A 26,243-nucleotide genomic window follows, 5' to 3' on the forward strand; every position below is an offset into this window, starting at 1 on the left:
TATCCTGACAGTGTTCCCAATACTGAACCAAACCTGCATTCCTGATATAAATCCTACTTGATCATACAATTATTAACTTGGGAATATCCTGCTAATATTTTATTTAAAGTTTTTGCATCAATATTCATAAGGGAAACTGGTCTATAATTTTTCCCCCTGTTTTGGCCCTTCCAGATTTAGATAGCAGCACTATAAATATGTCATAAAAGGAATTTGGTAGGAATTTTGATTATCTTATTTTGTGGGCCAGAACTCTGAACTTGAAAACATGGATGCTTACAAGGCACTAACTTAGTGGAATTGATGAGACAATGATTATCTAGTTTAGCATGGTTCAGTATGATTGATTTAATTTTATAACAAATAATGGTTTCCTAGTGATATAATGATTGGTTATAAAAGATATGAATGGACAGTTTTGCCAAAGGGAATGAAAAATAGCCCTACTATGTGCCAAATATATGTTGCTGCTTGCTCTTACTCCAGTAAGAAAAGCATTTCCAAAAGTAATATTGTTACATTATATGGATGATATTTTGGGGTGTGCACCTGAGGAACAAATGTTAGAAACATGTTTACAAAAGACCATAGAAACACTAAGTAACTACAAATTGCATATAGCTGCAGAAAAAATTTAAAGGCATGCTCCTTTTCAATATTTAGAAAATGAAGTATACCCTAAGGTGCTTACAGTACAAAAACTGTCCTTAAAAACAGAGAAGCTAATCACCTTAAATGACTTTCAGAAATTGATAGGAGATATCCAATGGATGCATCCAGTGTTAGGCTTGACTACCTATCAATTACAACCATTATGTGATATTTTAAGGGGAGACACGCCAGCTTACAAAAGAAGCTCAAGAGGCTTTGAGACAAGTTGAACTGGCTTTATCCAATGTAGTTGAAAGAGTCACTCAAAGACCCTAGGAAATATCAGTTTTTGCAACAAAAGAGGCACCCACAGAAATCCTTCATCAAGGAGACAGTGTGATAGAGTGGGTGAACCTCCTGGCACAACCAGAACAAAGCCTTACTCCTTACCCAGTGCTTGTGGCTAGAATTTTATTAAAGGCCATTAAGCAAGCAATACAATTATCTGGGACAAGACTTGACAAGATATACACCTTTTATACCAATACACAAATTAATCTATGCTGTAAAACCATCCCAGAGTGGCAAATTTTATTGGCCACAGCTCCAAATTTTACACATGGGGTCTCCTTTAAAGATAACCCGGCTATTACATAATTGGTGATTGCTGAAGAAAAGGTTGCTAAGGTTCCTCTTAAAGGACCTTTAGGACCTTAAAGGATCTTTACAGATGCATCCAAACATAATATTTGTGCTGTATACTCTGATGATTTAATCATAAAGAGAATAGTCAGAACTCCTTTTCAGTCCACTCAGCAGAATGAATTGTATGCAATCATGCTAGCTCTTACTTATTATCCAGGAGATTTAAATATAATATCTGATTCAGCCTATTCAGCAGGTGTGGTACAAAGAATTGCCATAGCCCAAATAAAATTTGTAGCTTCTAACATATATCAGCTCTTTAAGGAACTTCAAGAGCAAGTGAGAAAGCATCGAGGTGAGATTTATATCTTACATGTCCAGTCACATAGTAGACTTCCAGGTCCTATTTTTGATGGAAATTCAAAGGCAGATAGCCTTTTAACTATGTTAGCCAGTACTCCTTTATTTCAGCAGGTCCAAGAATCTCATTCTAAATATCATCAGGCTGCTTGAGCTTTACATTTACAATTTGGGAATAACAAAAGAAGAAGCTAGAAGCATAATAAAAAACTGTACAGCTTGCCTTTCTTTCCACACTCCTATGCTCCCTCCAGGGAAGAACCCTCGTGGTTTGAGATCCAATGAAATCTGGCAAATGTAACTCATTATAAATCTTTTAGCCATCTGTCTTTTATCCATGTTGTAGCAGACACCTTTTCAGGATTGACTTTTGCAATACCACTAGCCAGAGAGACTGCCCAAGTGGTCACTGAATTCCTTATGCAAGCTTTTGCAATTATGGGTGTGCCACAAGCAATAAAAACAGATAATGGACCTGCATCTACTTCTAAAAATTTTGCACACTCAGATTTTACACACTACTGACATAACTTTTAATCCTCAAGGACAGGCAATAGTAGAGAAGAAAAACAGAGACATTAAGATATTCCTCCAAAAATAAAAGAAAGGGGGAGCCACAGGTAGTCCTAGAGAACTTCTAAATTTAGCTCTCTTTAGCATTGATTTTTTAAATTTTTGATAAAGATGCAGTGGTTTTGGCAGACAGGTTTTATAACCCACCAGAAGGGCAGTGTCCAGTGTGAGCAGCTCCACTATCTTTAGATAATCGCCAGGTGATGTGGAGAGATCCAGAAAGTGGTGAATGGAAAGGACTAGATAGGTTAACTGCTTGGGGAAGAGGGTTTGCTTTTTCTCTACAGATAGAGAAGGAATCAGATGGATGCCAATGAGCTGTATTTACCTTGTACATCAAAGAGATCAGAAAGAGAGAAAAAAAACTCAAAACAAAGGAGAAGACCTAAGAAACATCTGACACTGAAAGAGTATGGCTGATAATGAGACTGTTACAGAACTTCAAAGTCCACAGGAATCATTGGATTTCCTGAGATAAAAAATTGTTAAGACTGTTATAGAACTTCAGAACTAGCAGGAATTTCCTGAGATAAAAAATTGTTGATAAAACTGTTTTAGAACTTCAAAATCTGCAGGAATCATTGGATTCTCTGAGACATGATGAGACTACTGCAGGATTTCAAAACTTGCTGGAATCATTGGATTCCCTACACACATGAAGTAATGGACAATAGATTCCTTTTGGACTATTTCTAGGACTTATGGACATGTATAATTCCTTATGTTGATTTGTGTTATTTGTTACATCACTACTAGCCTGTGTTACATGTGCTTATGTAATTTATGTAATTATGTGTAATACTTCCCATGTTGATATTATGTATACATGTTTAAAGTGAGACCCTTCAGAAACCCAGTCATCTGGTTTGATTCCCTATTTTCCTCTGGTTTTCATCTCTCTTCCTGAGAAATCAGGGAGGGCATGATCACCTCCTTTTATGGTGTTTTCATCCCTTTTTTGAGGAGTCAGGGAAGGCTTGATCACCTTCCTTTTTGGAGTTCTCACCTCCTTGAGAAGTCAGGGAGAGTGACCACCTTATGTTCTAAAACAAAAGAAAGTGGGAGATGATATGGGCCAGAACTTGAAACAAGGTACTAAGTGGAATTGAGGAGACAATGATTATCTAGTTTAGCATGATTCAGTATAATTGATTTAATCTTACAACAACTAATGGTTTCCTAGTGATATAACGATTGGTTTATACTCAGTGTAGAGCATAAAGCTAGGAGCCTCAGCCAGGATTCATTCAAAGAGGGCAGAGAAAATAGGCAGGAGCTCAAGCTCTTGGAACTAAGGAGAGGGGAACTTTTACAGACAATCTCTCAGTTAGAATGTGATTGGGTTGGAATATTCCTAGTCTAGGGAAATGACAAGATATTGAGTTAGAAAAACATGGAAAGACTTGTATTTATGAAAGAAGATACTATCCATCTTCAGAGAAATAGATGGCAAGTAGAAATAAGCATAATTTGGCCTTACATATATGTGTATGAGTATATATATATGTATGTTTATAGATATCATTATACATCTGTTTATATGTGTATATGTATATGTACTATAAATATATGTATTATGTGTACATATGTATTTACATATACATATACACACACACATATATGTGCCTATTTGTAGTCTTCTTTAAGGGGATGATGGAGAGGAGAAAAAGAAAATAAAAAGTATACAGCAGAGAACAAAAATAAAAAAGTTACAAAGAAGCAAAGAAAAGCCAGTCAGCTAAGAAAACAATGTATAGTATTTATTATACAAGTTTTATTGAAATGTAAATGTATTGCTTTATATTGAATCCTCTCTTATGTTCTGCTGTGTACAGGACAATATGCTTCTCCCACCCCCCCCCCTCATTTTACACTTATTTAAAGTAAATTTTAAAAATTAAAAAATATATAGCTATAATAGATGGTAATGTTCTGGTTTAGCTTTCTGGAGGTCCTCAAAATGGGCCTTGGTTTCAGCAGAGTAATCACCACAAGAATGGTCAGGGATAGAGTCCAAAGTCTTTTTTATCTCCTTCATGGTCTGTCCCCTTTCCCTGGGGCTGGGCTAACTTTCTGGGGGACCTTCAGATGGACCTTGGCCTCAGTGGAGAAATGAAGGAAGACAGGCCAACCACTACAGGGTCTCTATCTTGAAGTCTCTTCCTCTAGTCTGTTCTCAAGTCTATGTCTGAGTCGGAGAGCCTGAGCTCCAGACACCAGTCCTCTGTCTATCTCCGAGTCTGTCTTCCTTCCCTGATCTCTTAAGCTTTTATACACTCTATTATAAGTACATCATCTTAAGTGTCAATCTTGTAGAATAGGTGTCAACTTGTAGAACTATACTAAGTACTAAGTGCATATAAACTAGAGAATCATTATCTCAATTCCAGTGAATTAACACCTTGTTGTAGGATTAAATCAATCATACTGAACTAGAAAACTATTAATCACCATGCTAAACTAGATAACCATTGTTTTATCAATTCCACTGAATTAACACCTTCTTTCAAGTATACTTCTCCAGAGTTCTGGCTTTCTACAATAGATATTCATGATTTTATCAATTATGATGTAATTCTCTTTTTTTGTTCTGTTTTACATATGGAAATGTGCTTTTTCAGGGTGTTTGTAAAATTCAGAATTATCTGAAGGAATGAAAAGGGGGTATCAAAAGATAGGGAAGTAATAGTTACAAAGAAACAGTATGGCTTCATGAGAACTGGTCAAGCCAAATAAATCTCTTTTCTTTATAAGATTACTAAACTAGTCGAAATAAATATGACAAATATAATTTACTTAGATTTTAGCAATGTTTTTCATAAACTTATACTATTTTTGTGGAGATGAGGAGATAAGGATGAGATATAGTATATAACATAATCTGATCAATTCAGTACAAACTTCCAATGTGACATTAATATGACAAGTATGCCAGGTATCTTTGCTTGACCCTACGCTATTTAAAACTTCTATCAGTAATTTATCTATGAGCAGAGATGATTTGCCCATCAAATTTTTGATGGCCTAAAGTTGAGAAGAAGTCCTAATGTGCTAAGTAACAGACTCAGGATCCAAAGGGATCTTAATATGTTACAGTAGTGGGCCATCATTCATCGTAAGATGAAATTCAATAGAAATAAATTTAAATAATTTTGCACTTAGGTACAAAAATCCACAAATAAAAGGTATAGGAAACATGGCTAGAAAACAATTGTTCTGAAAAGGATCTGAGTTTTAAGTGGACAACAAGCTTATATCTTGAGCTGCCTTAAGTGGATATTAACACCATTTTATTCTGTCCTCATCAGACATCATCTGGAATATTTTATTCAATTCTGGCGACCACAGTTTAAGAAAGACATTGATTAAGTTAGGAAATGTCTAAAGGAAGGCAATTAGTATTATGAAGGACTTTGAATCTATTAAGGCATATAAGAATTAGATGAATAGACTGAGCATGTTTACTCTAAAGAAAACTAGTTAGGGGAGTCATGACAATTGTCTTCAAGTAATTGAAAGGCTATCATGTAGAAATGGTATTAAGCCTTGTTTTGTTTGAATCTAGAGGCAGAATCAAAAAACAATAAGCAAGTCAGGGCTTGCTATCAAGAAAAATGTCCCAATAATCAGAAATGTTCAAAAGAGGAATGAATGGACCAGTGGGTTTCCTTTCTTGGAGGCAAGTAAGCAATGGCAGGATGATCATTTGGGTATATTAAAGTATTTTCTGTTTATGGGTTGAATCAGATGGTTGTTGAGGCCCCTTACAATTTTAAAATTCTCTAATTCTGCGATTCATCCTATTATCTAATTTCACTCAACTTAAATTCTTCCAGGCCCAATCCTATAGATTTAAAATCCTCAGATGAATAGATGTTTTAGTTTCATGACGGCAGCTAAATTTGCACCATAAGAAATATATACAACCTCTGAAATGTAAGAAAAACAAAGAAAAAAACCTAAGAAGTATTTTCTAGAGAGACAGGACAGGGGAAAGATGAAACAAAACATAACATAGATTTAATCCTGATACAAGAATTTTCAGCTTCAGAACAGAAAAACCTAAATTTCATGTCCCAATACACATTCCATTCTTTACTTACACTTCCCTATTATACAATCAGTAAAGCTAAATGATTATTTGAAAAGAACTGACCATCTCAAAAGGTAGCACACAACTATTCCTGACGTTGAAAAGAACTTTCTACAAGGAAGAGTAGTGACATCTGCCTGTTATCTGGGAAAGAGAACAGCCAAGTAATGTGATAAAGTAGCTTATTTCCTCATGGGCTTAATGGTACATTTCTCTTTAGTTCCAATTTAGAAATGGTAGCAGTGACAAAACTTTCTACAGGAAATTAATTCAATCTTCTTATACTCAGTTTTAATGTCTCACAACACTAATGATCTGTTTATGTTCTGAATTATATACCTAGAGTTTTCTTTTGAAGTATTAGATTTAACTACCAATGAAATGTTAAGATAGTTTGTGGCTGCTACTGTAATTATGAAAATTGCTTTTAAAACCTGCCTATCTTGTTTATGAGACAACTTGAGCAAACAATAGCTGTCGTCATAGTTCTGAGTCAGGGTGGTGATAGTATATGTGCATATCTGCTGTCAAATGGAAGCCATATAAGTACACTTAAAGTTACTTTGAAATTAAATTGAATTTAACTTTCTACCATTATGCTTACAGAAATCCATTTATATATTTATGACCTTGGAGCCACTATATTAAGGACTTGCCAAAGATAGATACACACACACACACACACACACACACACACACACACACACACAGATAATCCACAAAGACAATCGGTATTTAAGAAGTCTTTACTGCTTCATGAAAGCAGTAAAACTAAAATTTAGAAAACTAAAATTCTAGGTATCCACAGAAAATGTTTTGGAAAATAAAACTGTCAGGTATTTATGTTGAAAAAGCATGCAAAGAGGAAGGAGTTGGGGGAAAGAGGGGAAATCTGAAACACAAGGCTATGCAAAGATCAATGTTGAAAAATTATCTGTGCATACATTTTGTAAATAAAAAGCTTTAGAAATTAAAAAAAAGAAAAAGCATGCATAATCTTATTTAAAACATTTAAGTAAAATTTAATCATTACATTTTAAAAGAAAAAAAACAACAATAAGATTTCTTTTAAGGATGAGAACATACAAACACATATTCAGAGAGATACTTACCCATCCCAATGGTTTATCTTCATATTAATAAGATGGTCTATCATTGATTGAGTATATTCATTAAAGCCAGCAATATTCACACTAAAAAAAAAAATGTGTATTTGTACATGTTAACATCTTTACATTATTCAGATTTCAATTTCAGCATGTTTTGATATCATATGTGATCAGGTCAAAGCAGAAGATCATAGATAGATAGATAAATCTGAGATTTCTAATGATACCCAAGGCAGTTCAAAATTTAACACTTACTTAATGGTATTATTATAAATCAATTTGAATCCCTGGGACTAACTCTGGTTTATACATACACTCTGCTTTTCAAAATTGATATACTTTCTAGGACCCTACATCCTCATCTTCATCCCAGCCACTTTCAACCTTGTCTATTCCTGCTGCACTAGCAACCAAACCAGATCACAAGATCCCATACTTCTAAGGAGCTAAAATACTTGATTCTGCACTCCCTAAGACTAAGCATTCTCACCTTAACCTCAGCTATTTTTTTGTCCTTTCCACCTTTCTCTTCTAGTTATAACTGGAATAAAACTGACATGAAAAAAGCTTCGGGAAAGAGTATGTTGATGGATTTCCTATTGTTTTACTTATACTATGGTTATTCAGTAACTTCCCAAATCATGACTTCTTGGCCACTATTTCTTGTGGTGTTCTCTTCTTTTGTATAATATATATATGATCATTCTCTCTGGGAGCAGATTTCTTGGGGAGGTTTTCGGAGGCAGCCTTAATTTCAGTTCAGAGTAATAATACTTCAAATACAGCCAGTTGATAAAATCCAAACTTTTATTTTCTCCTTCCAAGTCTTGGGCCTGGTTAGCTTTCTTAGAGGCCTATCTCTCTGCTTGTTTCCAAGGGCTCTGGCAGCTTGTCCTTTGCCTCTGTTTTCTTCAGCCTCCAGCCAGCACAAAGATGGAATGAATCTGACTCTGCCTCCGAGAGTGTGCTTGTGGGCTTCTGTATCTCCCAGAGTACTCTTTGGCCCTGAGAGCTTCTTGCTTATATGCTGTTCACTGAGTACACACCAATCATTATATCACTGGGAAACCATTATTTGTTGTAGGATTAGATCAATGCTAAATTAGATTTAAACATTGTCTCCTCAATTCCATTAGTATCTTGTTTCAAGTTCTGGCCCATAACATCTCCTCATCGGATCAGATCAATCATACTGAACCATGCTAAATTAAATAATTATTGTCTCTATCAACTCTAATGAGTGAACACTTTGTAAGGATTCTAACAATTTCTGTTTTTTCACCCTCATTAGAATATGTAATCTCTTTAAAAGGAAGAGACAGCTTCACTTTTATATTTGTAACCCCATACTTAGCACAGTACTTAGTACACAGTAAATATAAGCAACTTTTTTTCATTTATTTATTCTATGAGATGCTACTTAAATTACTAAATTTAGATCGGATTACATAGATTTAGACATATATCAGATATCTCATGGAATCATAGATGTAGATGTGGAAAAGATCTTGCAAGTTACTAAGACCACTTCCCTCATTTGAAAAGACAAGGAAATTCTAGTTAGTTATGTAACTAACTCAAGGCTACATAGTTAGGAAGTGTCTGATACAGGATTTGAATCTTCTTTATTCAAGATCTAATACTCTAGCTATGCTATATATTTTGGTTATATCATATAGCTATTTGGTTAATAATAAACAAAGCCTTCACTATCACTATGAGCAGAACAATAAGTCAGCTTTACCTACATTTTTCTGATATAATTTAGTTTGCTAAAGCTAAGGTTATATTAGAAGTGATCTTTCCTAGATTAATTGAATTGTAGAGATATACGCAATGTGGTCATTTGGGGATTTTCCAAGACTAATTTTCCTAAAAATTAAACATGTAAACTTCATATAAGGAAAAACACAAATGTAGGTGGATAAAGCTATATCTTACTTAAAATTAGGGGATTACAAGAAAGGAAGCTAATCACAAGTTTCATGAAGCATGATCTGAATTCATATGTTACTAGGAAACAGCAGAAATTCAATATGGATTATAATGCATAAGTAGAGGGATATCAAAAAAGAAATGTGATACAAAACCCTTTTTGGTGACCTGGAGCAAGAACACCAATAGGAATGAGTGATACTCACTTACACTCAGGTAATCTAAACTATCATTTACAAGGCTTCAGTTTTCTGAGTGGTGCTAAGAGAATACTATATACATCATCATAATAATACATATGACATTTCAACTATAATAGATTTGCTCTAAAGCCTACATTTCTAAATATGTCCAATTCTCATTTTAGCCAATCCTAAGATTAGAATAGGAACAACCTAAGACTTTTCCAAGGAACCAGTTACTAAAATCTTCTTAACAAAAGAAAAATATTAATACAGATCTGTTGGAATCCTTACAAAGTGTTAAGTCATTAGAATTGATAGAGACAATAATTATCTAATTTAGCATGGTTCAGTATCTGATCTTACAAGGAGATGTTATAGGCCAGAACTTGAAACAAGGTACTAAGTGGAATTGAGGAGACTATGTTTAAATCTAGTTTAGAATTGATTTAATCCTACAACAAATAATGGTTTCCCAGTGATATAATGATCGGTGTGTACTCAGTGTACAGCATATAAGCAAGAAGCTCTCAGGGCCAAAGAGCACTCTGGGAGATACAGAAGCCCACTCTCAGAGGCAGAGACAAATTCATTCCATATTTCACCTTTGTGCTGGCTGGAAACATTTAGAGGGAGCTAGGGGCTGAAGCTCAAGGCTTTGAAGGACACAATAAAGGACTGGATTTTAACTCCTGGTTGTGTTTGAAGTGATTATTACTTTGAACTGAAACTAAGGCTGCCTCCGAAAACCTCCCCAAGAAACCTGCTCCCAGAGAACAATCATATTATAGAAAAAGAACATCACACAGATCCAATCTAACAGCCTAAATATATCACATAGAAAAACTTTTATCAGGTATCATGATAAATCAATCTTTTCAAGCTTAAATAATGTTTCCCAACAGTCAAAGATTTACATATTGGGTATACCAGCAACTGAGCATGCTTTAACTTTCTAACTATATACTCTCAGGCCCCTCCTGAGCACAACAAGCAGGTGGCACCCCATGCCTTTTACTTTCACCCGAACCCCACCTCTGATTCCTACCCAACAAATGCAACAATAGCCAGTGAAAGGAAAGTATACTATCTACAATTAATCAATTCCTATCAAAAGTAAGGTAACCTCAACACCACCCCCTTCTTAATAGCAGAAGATGGAAGAACTCTATGTCTATTTGAGGGCAAAAGGGAAAAAAAAATAAGGAATGTTAAAGGTGACAAATGTCAGATAACAACATCACCAACAATCATCTCTGTACTTAAGAGCTCACAAAGTTCAAATACATTATGTCATCTGAATCTCACAACACTCTGATGTCTCAGAAAAGAGAAGGTCCCCATTATATACAGATGAGGAAACATGGGCTTGCCCAAAGTCAAAACTATTAGCAAATGCCAAATCTGAAACTAGAAACAGGGTGTAGTGAGGGTTTTTATTTAACCACTTTCTTATTAAATTGTTGGAATCTTTACACTGTTAAGTCATTAGAGTTGATAGAGACAATAATTATCTAATTTAGAATGGTTCAGTATGATTGATTTCATCTTACAAGGAGATGTTATGGGCCAGAAGAAACAAGGTACTAAGTGGAATTGAGAAACAATGCTTGTGTTCACACCTTTACTCATTGGAGTTCACACATTTGGGAGATTTCAGGGTTTAGTATGAGATATCCGAATTCACACCTCCCTTGAAGCTCTTAGGGCCAGAGAGCACTCTGGGAGGAAACCCATAATCCCACTCTCTCAGAGAAGGAGCATAAATAGAGCTTCAGTGAGCCAGTCAAAGGAGTTCAGCTGAAAAGATTCAAAGTAGAGGAGCGTCAGTTCAGAGTTGGAGTTGAGTTACAGCCAGGAGTTACTTTGGAACATTGTCAGGGTTCGGAGAGGAGCACTCTGGGAGACTGAGAACCAGGAGCACTCTGGGAGATACAGAAACCCACAAGCCTCTCGGAGGCACAACCAGATTCACTTCATCTTACACCACTGTGGTGGCTGGGCTCCTGTACTTCCCCCACTGAGACCAAGCTGGTCTGAAAGACCCCCAAGTGAGGGAGATAAGAGAGATTCATTCCATTTTCCACCTGGCTGGCTGGAGGCTGAAGGACAAACCTTTGGATTTGGAGACATTCGGAGAGAGCTCTTGGAACCAAGCAGAAAGATAGGCCACTAAGAAAACTTACCGGGCTATATTGGAGACAATAAAAGATCAGAACTTTTATCACCTGGCTACATTTTGAGGTGATTATTACTTTCAATTGCAACTAAGCCTGCCTCCAGAAAACCTCCCCGAGAAACCTGCTTTCTCCCAGAGAGAACCATTAAATTAAGGAAGAACACCACATTCAATGTTTGTTTTTATTATGAAATTAAGAAAATACTATATATAAAATGAATTATGAATAACTTTTTTAAAGTGCGTGTTAAATTTAATTCAGTAACAAGAAAACTTTTCTTCTTGGCTAGGTTGGCTTCTAAACTTCCTTTGACTCTCTTCTGCCTTAAAAAAAAAAAACAACTTTTACAAATATTATTTTCTTTCTTTTCTGAATGATTATCATATCAAGTCACTGGTTTGGTCTGCTAAATACATCTCCAAAATAAAAATAGTCCCTTGTAACAAATAACAATAGTAAAGTAAAACAAATTCACATATTGTCAGTGTCTATAAATGTATGTCTCACTGGGAATCTACAAACCATCACCTCTCAAAGAAATATGCTTCCTAATTTTCTAATTTTATGATAGATCATGGCATTGATCAATGTTCTCAAATATGTAAAAACTGTCTTTCTTAACATTTCTGTAGTCATTTTCTATCTGGTTTTTTTTTTTGGTTTAGCTCATTTTACCCTTCATAAGTTCACACAAGTCTTCTCAGGTTTCTGTGATATATTCTCTTGTCATTTTTTCTATTAAAATTATTCCATTATATTAATATTCTATAATTTTTTCTAGCCTCCAATAAATGGGCATATACTTTGTACTTGTACTTATTTTAACAAAAAGTACTGATACAGCTATGTGGAGCAATATATATTGGCATTAAGCCTAAATTAGGAAGATCTGCCTTCCAACCTGGCTTTAGGCATTTATCAGCTGTGGAACCCTGAACAAATCACTTAACTCTGCCTTAATTTCCTCCTCTGTGAAATGAAGCTGGAGAAGGAAATAGAAAATCACTCTAGTTGTTGTTTGTCCTTTGTTCTAGAAGAAGATCATGACATCAGGGAGGTGATGCCATGATATGCAAGTGTATTGGATGTACAGTCACTACTCTCATTTTTCTCCTCCAGAGCCATCTGGGTCCATTGGCAAGATATAGATCAGGATGACTGGAGATGGCACTGGACACAATGGCCTTGGTCTTTTAAAGCAAAGGTCTTTTCCAGGTCTCAGTTTGTCTGAGGCAATGCCCAGCCAGTGATTAAGTTTAGGTAAGAAATTAGGTACAGAATGACGTCCTTTAGTCAAATAAAAATCTATATTTACCAAGAAAATTCTAAATGGCATTAGAAAGAGTTGAAAACTACTGATATTTTTATTTACATGGGTCCCTTTCCCTTTATTTTTAATTCATAGGGGTGTATATCTACCAGGGGTTAGTGCTAGAACAAAAGATATGCACAGTTTTATCACATTTAGAGTATAGCTCTGAATTGCTTTCTAGAATGGTGAAAGCAATCCTAACTCCACAAATGGTGCATTAGTGTGCTTGTTGGTTCATGAATTAAAAAGAATTAAGCAACTTCTCTGTGCCAGATCTTGAAGTGCTGAAAATGTAAGAAAAGGCAAAAAATAATTTCTGCTCAGAATAATATTTACTCACTTTTTTTTTTTTTTAATTTTGCTGAGGCAATTGGGATTAAGTGACTTCTCCAGGGTCACACAGCTGCGAAGTGGTAAGTGTCTGAGGCCAGATTTGAACTCAGGTCCTCCTGACTTCAAGGCTGGTGCTCTATCCACTTTGCCACCTAGCTGCCCTACCTCCTCACATTTCTAATAAAAGAGATATATGTCAAGTATCTACTGCATAATAAAGCTATGATCAAAAAAACAAACAACTGTTAAAAAAAATCTTGCAGTTAGTTTTTGTTAGTGTGTGTGTGTGTGTGCGCACATGCATGCGTGTGTGAGAAAAATGGTCTAAGGATATGAATAGAAACTTAGGCAATATATATATGTAGCCATGTGAAAAATAGTTCCAAATCACTACTAATTTAAAGAAGTGCAAATTAAAGCACTTATGAGGTTTCATCTTATACCTACAGAACAACAAAGATGACAAAAAACAAAAGTAAGTGTTAAAAGTGGCTACCAGAAAATAAGCATTTGAAACATTGTTAGTATATATCTGATGACTGGGTATAAACATTCTGAAAAGTAATTTGAAATTATACACAAAAAGTTGCTCAAAAAAAAGCAAAAGCAAAAAAGTTGTTCTTTATATATAAAAAATATTTGTAGCAGCTCTTTTTTTAGTAGTAAAAAACTTAAAAAGTAAAGCATGGCTGAGTAAGTTTTGTTATATGAAAATGATAAGGGTATTATTGTGCTATTAGAAATGAGGCAATAGATTTCAAAATGACATGGAAAGACATAGGAACTGTCAGAGTAAAATAAGAACTAGAAGAATAATTTATACACTAGAACTAGAAGAATAATTTATCAAAAGAATAAAAATGAATAACTTTGAAGGCTTTATAAAGTGATGAAAAATGAAATTCACGGAATCTAGGGGAAGCAATTTATATAGTAACAATAATATTACTTTTCTTTTTTGAAAATACTAAGAAAAAAAGAAAAAGAGAAAAGAATACAAAAGAGAGCATTTTTATATACCTAGCAAAACATCAGGGATGATTCAAAATATGTACCAACAAATTATCAGATCAAGAAATAATATTCATGAATGTTCATTTTTTTTTACTTCCTTATAAACTGTTCTTTTATTCTCTACTGCACACCTTATTTACTTTATATTTTCCCCCTTTCATACTCTACCCCCAACCCCAAGCAAGTTACAGTTAAGAAAATACATATTTCTGTATACATATGTAGGTGCACACACACATTTTTGCTATCTCTACTGACTCTTTAATTAAATTCTGCTCCATAACTTGCTATTACTTAACCTTCCTCAATCCAAGTATCCCTACCTTGTCGTCTTCCTTCTCCCTTTGCTTCCCCATCCACCCATCCCTCCTCCCTTATTTCTTTACAGATTCTGGGGAGTTCTATACCCTTCATAATATACATGTAGTGTTGCCAATTGAACCCATTCCTGATATGAGTAGATTTTCAAAATTACAAGCCCTACTCCCCACTCTAATACCTCTCTGTGGGCCTATTCTTCCTCTGTACCTCATTTGTATAACATGAGTATCTTTACCTTCACTCTGCCAATCTTTTTTTTAAGCTACCCTATTGTTGATGTTAATCTCAAGCATATATAGAGAATATGTTTCCCATGTAAAAAAACAAACAATTTGTCCATGTTTAAACAGTTTGTTCATGTTAAGTTCCTTAAAATTGCTCTTTGATATTGGCTCTTTTATGTGAAATTTTAAGTTTGGGTTTGGTTGATAGAAATTCCTGATAGAATAAATACTAGTTTACTGAATATCCATTTTTTCTCATTCAAAATTATAGATAATTTTTTTGGATATAATATTTTTGGCCACAGGCCTAGTTCTTTTGATTGTTGGTAGATATGATTCCAGGAGCTGCAGTCTTTTATTGTGGATGCTGACAAGTCTTGTAAAATTCTAATTTTAGCTCTAGTATATTTGAATTGTTTTTTTCTTGCTTCTTGTAAAATTTTCTCTTTGATCTGGGGGTTTTGAAATTTGGCAGTAACATTCCTGTGTGTTTTCTACAAAGGATCTCTTTGAGATAGTGATCAGTGGATTTTTTCTATTTCTACTTTCCCCTCATGTTCTATCATTTCAGGACTAATTTTTTTTTTTAATTGTTTCCTGCATTACTCTATCAGGGTTCTCTTTTTGGTTGCAACTCTCTAGCAGTCCAATTATTCTTACATTTTCTCTTCTTGATTTGTTCTCCAGATTTGTGGTTTTTCTTATAAGGTGTTTCATATTCTTGGCTCAAATAGGAAGTAACATACATACTCAATAGGGGTATAGAAATCTATCTTACTCTGCAGAAAAGTAGGTTATGGGATATGGGCAGGCTGGGTGGGTGACGAAAGAGAGGGCATATTAGGAGAAGTGGTCAGTAGCAAAATACTTTTGAGGAGGGACAGAGTGAAAGAAGAAAGAGAATAAATGGGGGGAAATACAATTAATAATAGTAATTGTAAAAAAAATCTCCAAAGTAAGTTCCTCTAATGGAATATTATTGTTTTCTGGGAAATGATGAGTAGGAGGCTCTCAGGAAAAACAAAAACAAAACAAAACAAAACAAAAAAAAACTTGGAAAGTCCTCCATGAATAAAGTGAAATATACTATATACAGAGTAATAGCAATGTTCTAGAATGACCAGCTGTATATTACTTTGTTATTCTCAGTAGTACAATTACTCTGAAGGACTTAGGAAAAATCCTATCCATACCCAGAGAAGGAACTGATTGGGTCTGAAAACTGATCAAAGCATTCTCTATTTCTCTCCGTATCTCTCTATTTTTCAATTTAATTTTTCTGGAGGATTTTTTTATTTTTATTAGGGTGAAAAATGTTTTTCTTTTTCAACTTGACTTTTATGGAAATGTTTTACATAACTAACTTCACATGTGGTTTCTTAAATGTGGCTGAGGATAAAAGAGACAACCTAGAACTGAAAAATCTGAAAAAAACAAATGAAAAAATTGTTTTGAATGTAACTGGGAAAAATATTAAATAAGTAAAATTAGAAAATATCATCCTTAAAAAAAATTTGAAAAAGATATCCAAAGGACTATAAAGTCTACATACACTTGATCTTGGTAATAAAATAATGTTACTTAGTTTGTTTTTAAAAAGGAGGTAGGGAAGGGAGGAGAGCTGATACAAACAATTTTGCACATGTAGATCCTTTTCCTTTTTTATGATCTCTTTGGGATACAGGCCTAGTAGAGACACTGCTGGATCAAAGGGCATGCAAAATTTGATGCCTTTGGGCATAGTTTCTCCAGAAAAAAAAAAAAGTTTCATATTCTGGTCTATTTTCTCATTCTTTATAATCTGTTTTGTTATTTCTTGGTGTTTCATAGCTTCACTGGCTTCCTCTTGCCCAACTCTAATTTTCAAAAAATTATTTTCTTTTCTTTTTTTTTCCTGCTGCAATTGGGATTAAGTGACTTGCCCAGAGTCACACAGCTAGGAAATGTTAAGTGTCAGAGCCCAGATTTGAATTTGGGTCCTCCTAACTTCAGGGTTGGTGCTCTATTCATTGTGCCACCTAACTGCTCCTCTCAAAGAATTATTTTCATCTTTGAGACTCTATACTTCCTTTTCTAGTTGGTGAACTTTTTTTCATAATGTTTTTCTAGGATGGTTTTTATTTTTATGGTTTTTTGTTTTTCCTCAATGTCTCTCATTTGATTTTTAAATTCTTTTTTGAGTTCTACAAATTCTCTTTGGACAGGGAGCCATTTTACATTACTCTTTGGGATAGGAGCTTTTTTTCTTTTTTTTTTAATTAACTAAAGTATCCTCATAATATATTTCAACGGTGAGGTTCTTTCTTCTTTCCTGGTTCTTTTTTTCCTAAATAAGAAGTATTAATATAAGCATCTCTAATAGTGGGGCAGGATGATGGTGCCTCAAGCTTCCCTTCAGTTCTTCTTTCTGACCAGGAACTTCAAATCAAGAGCTCCACTCTCCTGAAAGTTCCCATAATCAGCTGCTTCTGCGTTCATAGGGTGCTAACTGCTTCTCATTCAGGGCCAAGTCTCAGAAGCACAACTGGGCCTGGCATTCCCAATAAGGAGAGGTTCATTCAGTCCTCTCAGATTCAGACCCAAACTCCAAGAACAGCCCAGAAGATGAGGCTCCAGCCACACCCAGCTAGCCCCAGGGCTTGGTGTTTCTGAACTCCATAGATGTTTGCACTTCAGACAGGTTAATCTCTAACTTGAGGGCTTTCTTCAAATCTTCTCAAATTGTATTAGGAGAATCACTATTCTGCCCCAAGGCTTGCTTTTTACCAATCTATGTTTGCCCTGAAGCACAAATTTGTTCCATTTGTGTGGGAAATAGGGAGAGTTTGAAATTTACCAACCTACTCCATCTTCCCAGAATCTACCCCCATAACACTAATTTTTTTCAAAACTTAAAAGTTGTGAAAACTATGATTAATATAATGATCATTCATAATTCCAGATAATAAATGCTTAAATGAGACATATAGAGCTATATATTTTTATATAGAATCACTGAGGGAATTTTTTCTAATTGATAATACATATTTGTTGCAATAGTTTTGGGTATTTTCCCTCTAATGGGGTAGAATTGGGAGGGAAAGAAAATAGATTTGTGTTCTTTTTTTTTTTTTTTTTTTAGTTGTGGGAGATGTTAGATAAGATCACCATAATTAATAATTTTTGTCACAAGAGACAACTTACAAAGTGAAAGTTAACCTGGAAATGTTTGCATGTAAAACCAAAACACATCAATAAAACTTTTAAAATATCTACATATATACAAGACATATATAGAGTAGATGAAAGCATTGTCAACTATCCTGCAAATAGAAAGAAGCCAGGGAAACTAAGAGGCAGATTTAAAAAGACAGATAATTCCAGGAATAGGGAAAAACTAGTACAAAGGCATAGTGAGGAGGGGAACCTCAAAACTCTCTTTCTTTCTCTCTGACTTTGGAGGGGAATGGTAAGCTCTCCCCTGAAAGACCCACCACAGGAATCAAACACTGTTATTTAGATGAGACAGGTTGAGTACCACTCCTACTTAGCAGGAGCTGGAGATTCCAACCCCATTGAATTGGAAATTAATCCAAAGACATTCATTCAATTCCAAGATTTTCTATTCTGATACCATCTCAAACAGCCCCCAACCCCCATCAAGAGCAGCTAGGCTAGGCTTCTATTATAAAAAGAGCCAACCTGAGGCTCAGTCCTTGCAGAGGACTGCAACCCTCTCTGCCTGATAAAATGATTTTCTCTTTCAAAGTTACCCCCTCTATCTCTTTCTCACCTACTTCCCTAACAAGACTTTATAGCTCTCTGTTGGGATTTCTCTACAAGATACTTTACTTCTCTGTCAGGACCGTGCCAGTAAGAAATTCAGTCTTTCTATTCATGCATAGCAAAGGCTGACTTCCCAATGCCAATAATAAACTTTTTTTTTGCCAGTCTAGCTTTTCAGGTTCATAAAGGAACGAAGGACCTCTGTACTGCCAGAAGGGAATTCCCATAACTCCCTACCTTGCGCCAAATCCTAGGGGGACATAACCCAAAACCTCTTCATTTGGTTCCCTGAATCCTGAAACTGCCACTAACCTTATCAATAGGAAATGAAGAGCTTTGTTCCAGGAATTGCAAGTAAGTAGGCCAATTTATTTGGTCCATCTACACAGTCTATTATGGAGCCATAAAAGTTAAAATGGAAACAAATTTAGAGTACAAATGGAGAATTTTATATTTTATCCTAGAGGTAACAAGGAACCTCCAAGTTCTTTAAATCTGCATTTCTTTTATTAGTATATTTAGATAATTTTTTCAATATACTTGTTGAGAACTTAGAACATCTTCTGAAAAACTCCTTTTGAAGAATCTCTTGTTCTTTTAAATTATATAATTTTCCCACATATCTTACAACTTTAATCAGATAAATCAGCTAAGAAAATTTTCCAACTTTCCTTCTAAATCTTTCACTTAAAGTCAATTATCTTCTAGACATTCTATAACTGCTTTTAATGAGGTTTTTCATCAGACTTTTTCCCCCCTTAGACCTCAAGTATTAATTTTAATTTTAGAAAATATGGTCACCAAATTTATGTTATTTACTAGGTAAGGAAGTGATATAAAACTAAGAGAAAAGAATCTGATTTTTAAAATAATCCCTTAGACAGTTATGTGAAGAATAGACTACAAAAGAGAGCCTGAGGCAGGGAGAGAATTGCCATTTTAAAAGTCTAGTTGAAAGGTGTTAAGGGGCTAAACTGGTGGTGATGTTTAAATAGGAAGAAAGAGAGAAATAGAACAAATGTTTTCAAGGTTTAAAATGTAAGATTCAATAATGGACTGTTTGTGCGAGGTGAGGAAATATGAAGAGTCAAAGAAAATGCTATGGTTATAAATCTGAAAGATCTAGAAGAACAGTGCCACTAACAAATAGAAGAGTCTGAGAGAGGGATACGTTTGAGAGGAAAAGATAATAAACTTTGCTATGAATGAGCTGATTTTGAGATATCTTTAGGACATCTAACTTAAGATGTCCAACAGGAAATTGGTAATGTGGGACTGAACCTCAAAAGAAAGCCTGGGGCTGAATAAATAAATCTATGAGTTGTCTTTATAGTGTTAATTAAGCCTGTAGAAATGGATGAGATCATTCAAAAATTATGCAGAAAGAAAACAGAAGAGGGCTTAGGAAACACCCACAGTACAGTGCAGGATGATGAGTCAGCAAAACAGACAAGGTAAGAGTAAAATAAGCAAAGAGCAAAAGTAAGAAAAAACAAGATAGAAGAGCCAAGAAGTAATGCTATGAAAACAGAGAGAGGAGATAATATCCAAGAGGAGAGAGTGGTCAATAAGAGTCAAATGCATCAGAGAAATAAAAGAGAATGAGGACAGAGAAAAGACTTTCCTAAATTTGTCCTCCTAATCATAGGGGTTCTTAGCTTGACCTACAAGTGCTTCTACTCCTCAGTGTTCTTTTAGAACATCATAATTTTACTATACTTATCTAGTTCAACATGTCCTGTCCATGCTTTTAAATTCCTTTTCTTTTTGTTCTATTGCTACTCATACCTTTCCAAACTCCAATTCTGGATTACTCCTACCATTAAATATCTACCTAATTCCTTCACCATTTGCTGTAAATGATGGTTCCACATATGGATGACATGGTGCTGGTTAATAGAGGACCTGTGTTTTCTTGGTGTTGTTACACCAAAATTAGTAGTAATATCGCAGCTTTGAAGCCTGCATTTAGTGCACAAATATCTGCATATCATGTCAGGAAACTAAATTGCTTCCATTTGAATTGTCTTAGAAAGATTTTGAAGACCACCTGGCAAGATAAAATACCAGACAAATCATACTGACAAGCATTTCAACTCTACTGCAGAGAGTACAACTCCATTGGGCTGGCCACATTGTTTGAATGCTAAATATATGCTTGCCAAAAAGATTATTTTATGGAGAACTTATACAAGGCAAGAACTCACAAGATAGTTGCAAAAAAGCTATACAAGGATACCCTCAAGAACTCTTAAGAACTTTAAGCTGATTGCATGACATAAGGGACACTAGCACAGGACTGCCCAGCATGACATGCCCTTATCAGAGAAAGTGCTCTATAAGCTGTTAGGATTCTTACAAAGTGATAAGTTGGTTGTCTAATTTAGCATGGTACTTAACAAGTTCTCTAGCTCACTAATGTATTTAGCAGTCATTGGAGTTCTACAAGATTCACAAGTCCAGCAGAGTCACAGGTTCAGTGGAGGAGATTCACAAGTCACAGCTCCCACAATCCCATTCTCGGAGGAGGAGTCAACCTTTGAGTTCACACCTTTAAGAGATCATATATAAGAAGCTCTTGGAGCCTCAGCTAGGAGTCAGTTTAGGAGATTGAGAAGCCAGAGACTGCAGTCAGGCAGAACTGAAGATTCGGAAGAAGAGAGACTGAAGCTGACAGAGGCAAAGGACTATCAACAAGAGCTCTCAGAACCAAAGAAAGCTAATTAGACTATTTTGGAAGAGACAATAAAGGATTGGACTTTAACATCTGGCTGCATTTGAGGTGAATATTTCACTGAAGTGAAACTAAGGCTGCCTCCAGAAGATCCCCAAGAAACCTGTTCCCGGAGAACAATTGTATTTTAGAGAAGAACATTACAATAAGCAAAGCAGAGTTAAATTGGCTCAGAAGAAACAGAAGATACACAAAACTGAAGAAGCAATCCCAAATGTTGATAAGGACAATTTGTGTTCATCTTGTGGCAAAGAGTTCCAGGGTCCTATTGGTCTGATCAGCCATAGTCAGACACACTGTAACTCAACTCTAACATAATGATGCCATTTTGGTCCTTTTTGAGAATAAAGAACAACAATCAATCAATTAATCTAATTCCTATTCCTATAAGCTACAAAGCAGAGCTGGAACACATCATAAAATCATGATAACTGGGTTTATAACAAATTTATGTTATTAAAATTGAGTACTCAGTAGGAGGCAGAGTCAAGATGGGAAAGTACTTGCCTGAGCTCTCCCCCAAATCCCTTCAAATTCCTTTAATTAATAATTAACCAAATTCTAGACTCTAATCAAATTTCCAGATTTAGAAACTAATTTTTAAAAGTTCACTGACTGTACCAATAGGATAAAAATTATACTACACAACACAATGTGACAAGTCATCAAAGAGACCAGAGTACCCAATCATTTTACTTTTCTCTTGAGGAATCTGAATGCAAGCCAAGAAAACTGTTGTTTTTTTCTGTTCTGACAGTTATGAAACAACCGACTAAGTTAAGATTGGAATGTGACATGTCTATGTATCATGTGATGCATGCATATACAAAGTGTATCATGTGAAATGCCAGGCTGGATGAATGAATCAAAAACTAAATTTAAGGTTGCTGAAATATCAACAATCTTAGATATGCAGATATCACTCTGATGGTAGAAAGGGAGAAGGAATTAAGAAGCGTCATGATGAGACTGAAAGAGAATGTAAAAGTTGGCTTGAAGCTTAACATCAAAAAATCTAAAACCTTGGCAGCAGGTCCCATCAACTTCCTAGCAAATAGAAGAAGAGAGAGAAGTGTCAGATTTTATATTTTTGGGCTCCAATCTCACTACAGATGGCGACTGCTGCCACAAAATTACAAAATCAGTGCTCCTTGGAAGAAAAACTATGGAAAATCTAGATAGTATATTAAAAAGCAGAGATATCACCTTGCTGACAATAGTCCCAATAGTCAAAGCTATGTTTTTTTTTTTTTTCCAGAAGCAGTACGACAGTAAAAGTTGGACTATAGGAAAAGCTGAGCACCACCAAATCAATGCTTTTGAACTGTGGTACTAGAGATGACTTTTAAAGAGTCTCTTAGACAGCAAGATTGAATCAGTCAATACTTAAATATATCAATTCAGGCTATTTACTGGAAGGTCAAATACTAAAGCTGAATCTTGAAAACATGACCACATAATGAGTAGACAGAACCCACTGGAAAAGATCCTGATGATGGGAAAGATGGAAGGCAAAAGGAAAAGGGGACGGCAAGGGATGATATGGATAGACAGTGTAATAGAAACAATAAACATAACTGAACTCCTGAACAGCAATAAAACAATCTAAATAAATTTGTAGATCTATTTCCATATCAAAATCTATCAACCTCTTTTAAAAGATAGACAAATAATAACAAACTTCAATGAGAATAAAAGAAAAAATAAGGAAAAATGTACAAATATGATATTTCAAATGTCAATGTCAAGTATCAATGTGATATTTCAAATCACATTACAATATGGATATGGATAATATTCATATTTCTATTTTTGTGTTTTATATTTATGTTGTTTTAGTCATTGTGTATATTGTTTGTTTGACTGCTATGCTTCAAGTCATATTTAAACAATTCCAGTGACTTCTTATTGCCTCAGGTATAAAATATGTACTAGTACATTTAGCTTTTAAAGTGCTGTTGTACAAGCTGGTCCCAATCTAATTTTTCAACTTCACTGGACATTATTCTATTTCCGGGTTTACAATCCAGCCATATTGATATTTTTCTATTTCTCACTGATAACATGCTACCTCCTGAATGCCTTTTCACAGATTCTCTCTTTGCTATATAGAATTCCTCTCTCCATTTATTATACCACAATTCAGATACCCTCTTCTGTATATATACCTTCCTAATCCCACTAACTGCAACACTGTACTTAAGTACTTTGCATATATGTGGCTATAGATAAAACTTTTTATTTGTGCAGTGTAAATACATACATATGCTTCCACTTTTTCCCATCAAAAAGTAAGCTTATAGAGTATAGGGATTGTTTAAGTTCTACTTCTCCAAATTTCTTTCCAGATTCTACTAAAACCCTAACCTTTTAAAACCTTCTTTCTTAGTAGCTCCTATTTCTGGTATCTTCCCAATGAAATTACTTCCCATTTAAGCTTTTTATATCTTATATATTCAGAGATGGATTACTTGCCATCTAAAGAGGAGTTAGGTAAAATGGCTGGATGGGACAAACACTCCAAATGAACTCTCCCAAAATTCCTCTCCAAAGGATTGTAAATATTTAGTAAAATGAAATTTTGTAGTGGCAGAGGCAACAAAAGGTAGGGTGAGGTAGGTTTCTTTCTAGTTAAAAAAAAAATTAAAGCCTTTTATTTTCAAAATATATGCATAGTTTTCAACATTCATCCTTGCAAAACCTTGTATTCCAAATTTTTTCTCCCTCCCTTTCCTCCACCCCCCTCCCTAGATGGCAAGTAATCCAATATATATTAAACATGTGCAATTCTTCTATACATATTTCCACAATTATCATGCTGCACAAGAAAAAATCATTCAAAAAAGAAAAAAAATGAGAAACAACAAAATGCGAGCAAACAACTTCAAAAAAAAAAAAAAGTGAAAATTCTATGTTGTGATCCACACTCAGTCCCCAGTCCTTTTTCTGGATACAGATGGATCTCTCCATCACAAGATCATAAGAACTGGTCTGAATTACCTTGTTATTGAAAAGAGCCACATCTATCAGAATTAATCATTATATATAATCTTCTTGTTGCTGTGTACTAAGTTCTCTTGGTTCTAGTCACTTCATTTAGCATCAGTTCATGCAAGTCTCTCCAGGCCTTTCTGAAATCATTCTGCTGATCATTTCTTATAGAACAATAATATTCCATTACATTCTATACCATAACTTATTCAGCCATTCTCCAACTGATGGGCATCCACTCAATTTCCAATTCCTTGCCACTACAAAAGAGCTGCTACAAACATTTTTGCATAGGTGGGTCCTTTTCTCTTTTTTATGATGTGTTAGGGATACAGATCAAGTAGAGATGATGCTGAATTAAAGTGTATACACAGTTTGATCCCTTTGGGAATAGTTCCATATTGCTCTCCAGAATGGTTGGATCAGTTCACAACTCCATCAACTGTTCAGGGACAGGGCAATTCTCCAACAGCTTCCACAGCTGTGGATCAAAGCATCTGAAGGAACTGCAGAGCAGCCTTTGCTGACACAAGTGTTGTGGATTAGTAATGAGATAAATTGAAGGCAGAGGAAAGAGGAGAAAGGTCAGACAACACAACAGCTTCTCAGTCAGAGAGGTCAGAGAACAGCAACTGTCTCTCAGTCTCCTTGTATCATCCTCTCACAAGAGGAGATCCATTCTGAGTTGAATATCCAGCAGCCACTGCCAGGTGGCTCCCGTGTATCCAACAGTCTCCCATGTACTCCAACAATCAACAATCTATTAGTGTACCTGTTTTGGGTGTAGTTGAGTACATGAGACATGTTTCAAACCCAAGAAAACTTAAAAGATCAGCTGGTGAGACCTGAATCTTACTCTCATTGGAACTGATTCAAAGAGGTAATAACATATAAATTCAGTATGGATTTCAAAATCTATCATGCTCAAAAAGGAATTCAAAATGGGAATGGGATTTAAAAAAAAAAAAAAAAAGGCTGAGGGAAGGAGCAGAGTAGATAGGGACAGGATAAAAAGAGATAAAGAAGGATAAACAAAAAAAATTAGCATGAAGGAAAATACACAGAAATCTTGAGAATGTGAATGCATGAATTTACTCATACAATGGAAGTGGATAACAGATTGGTTTAGAAACCAGAAACCAATAACATGCTGTTTACAAGAAATATATTTGCGTTTGAAAGTTAAAATAAGGAGCTAGATAAATAATCCAAGAAGCTTCAGCTGAAGAGGAAAAAAGGCAAGGAATAACAACCATGATTTCAAACAAAATAAAAGCAAAAATAGACCTAATTGGGGAGGATTCTGGGAAGAGGAAGAGTAGGTCAGAAAATTCCAAACTTTCTAGATTTCCTCCACAAATAAAACAAAATTATGCCTCAGGGAGAACATAGCGCTATTAAAAACAAATAAGACAATTGATCCCCAACTCTTGTCCCCAATTGTGATCCCCCTGGGACAATTGGGAAAATTTAAAAGGTTTTCCTAGGAGAAAGATTTGGCTTAGGCTAGCCCATGTTGAAACAACAAACAAGTAGCCTCACCCTCAATAGCAGGAACTTTCACCACCCCATTTGATTTGTGGAGTCATTGGTCAGAGTCCAGGATGATTGACATAACCCTATGATTATGGGGAATGCCAGGCCCAGCTATATTGCTAAGCCCCAGGCAAGAAAGAACTAGCATAATAAGCCCAATGAGTACAGAAGCAGTGGGGAAGGATAGCTGTTGGCTGTAGGCACTTACAGGTGGGTGGAGTTCTTGGTTTTGAGTTCCAGGCCAGAGGGGAGAACTTAAGTCAGAGGCACAATCCCCACCCCCACCAGGAGTAGAGGCGATTACATTAACAAACTCCTATTTTAAAAAAAAAAAATGAACAGGCA

The 26,243-nt window shown here is 35.2% G+C and overlaps 1 protein-coding gene across 1 annotated transcript in view; it reads right to left on the reverse strand.

Annotated features, from left to right (window-relative positions):
- TBCD (tubulin folding cofactor D) overlaps positions 1-26,243 on the reverse strand; it is a 430,774-nt gene that overhangs the window by 179,231 nt on the left and 225,300 nt on the right. Inside the window, 1 exon segment of the mRNA XM_051995656.1 lies at positions 7,375-7,455. Coding sequence (XP_051851616.1) covers positions 7,375-7,455 — 81 coding nt within the window.

This window comes from Antechinus flavipes, chromosome 4 (genome assembly GCF_016432865.1).
Source record: "Antechinus flavipes isolate AdamAnt ecotype Samford, QLD, Australia chromosome 4, AdamAnt_v2, whole genome shotgun sequence".
NCBI classification, from domain to species: domain Eukaryota; kingdom Metazoa; phylum Chordata; class Mammalia; order Dasyuromorphia; family Dasyuridae; genus Antechinus; species Antechinus flavipes.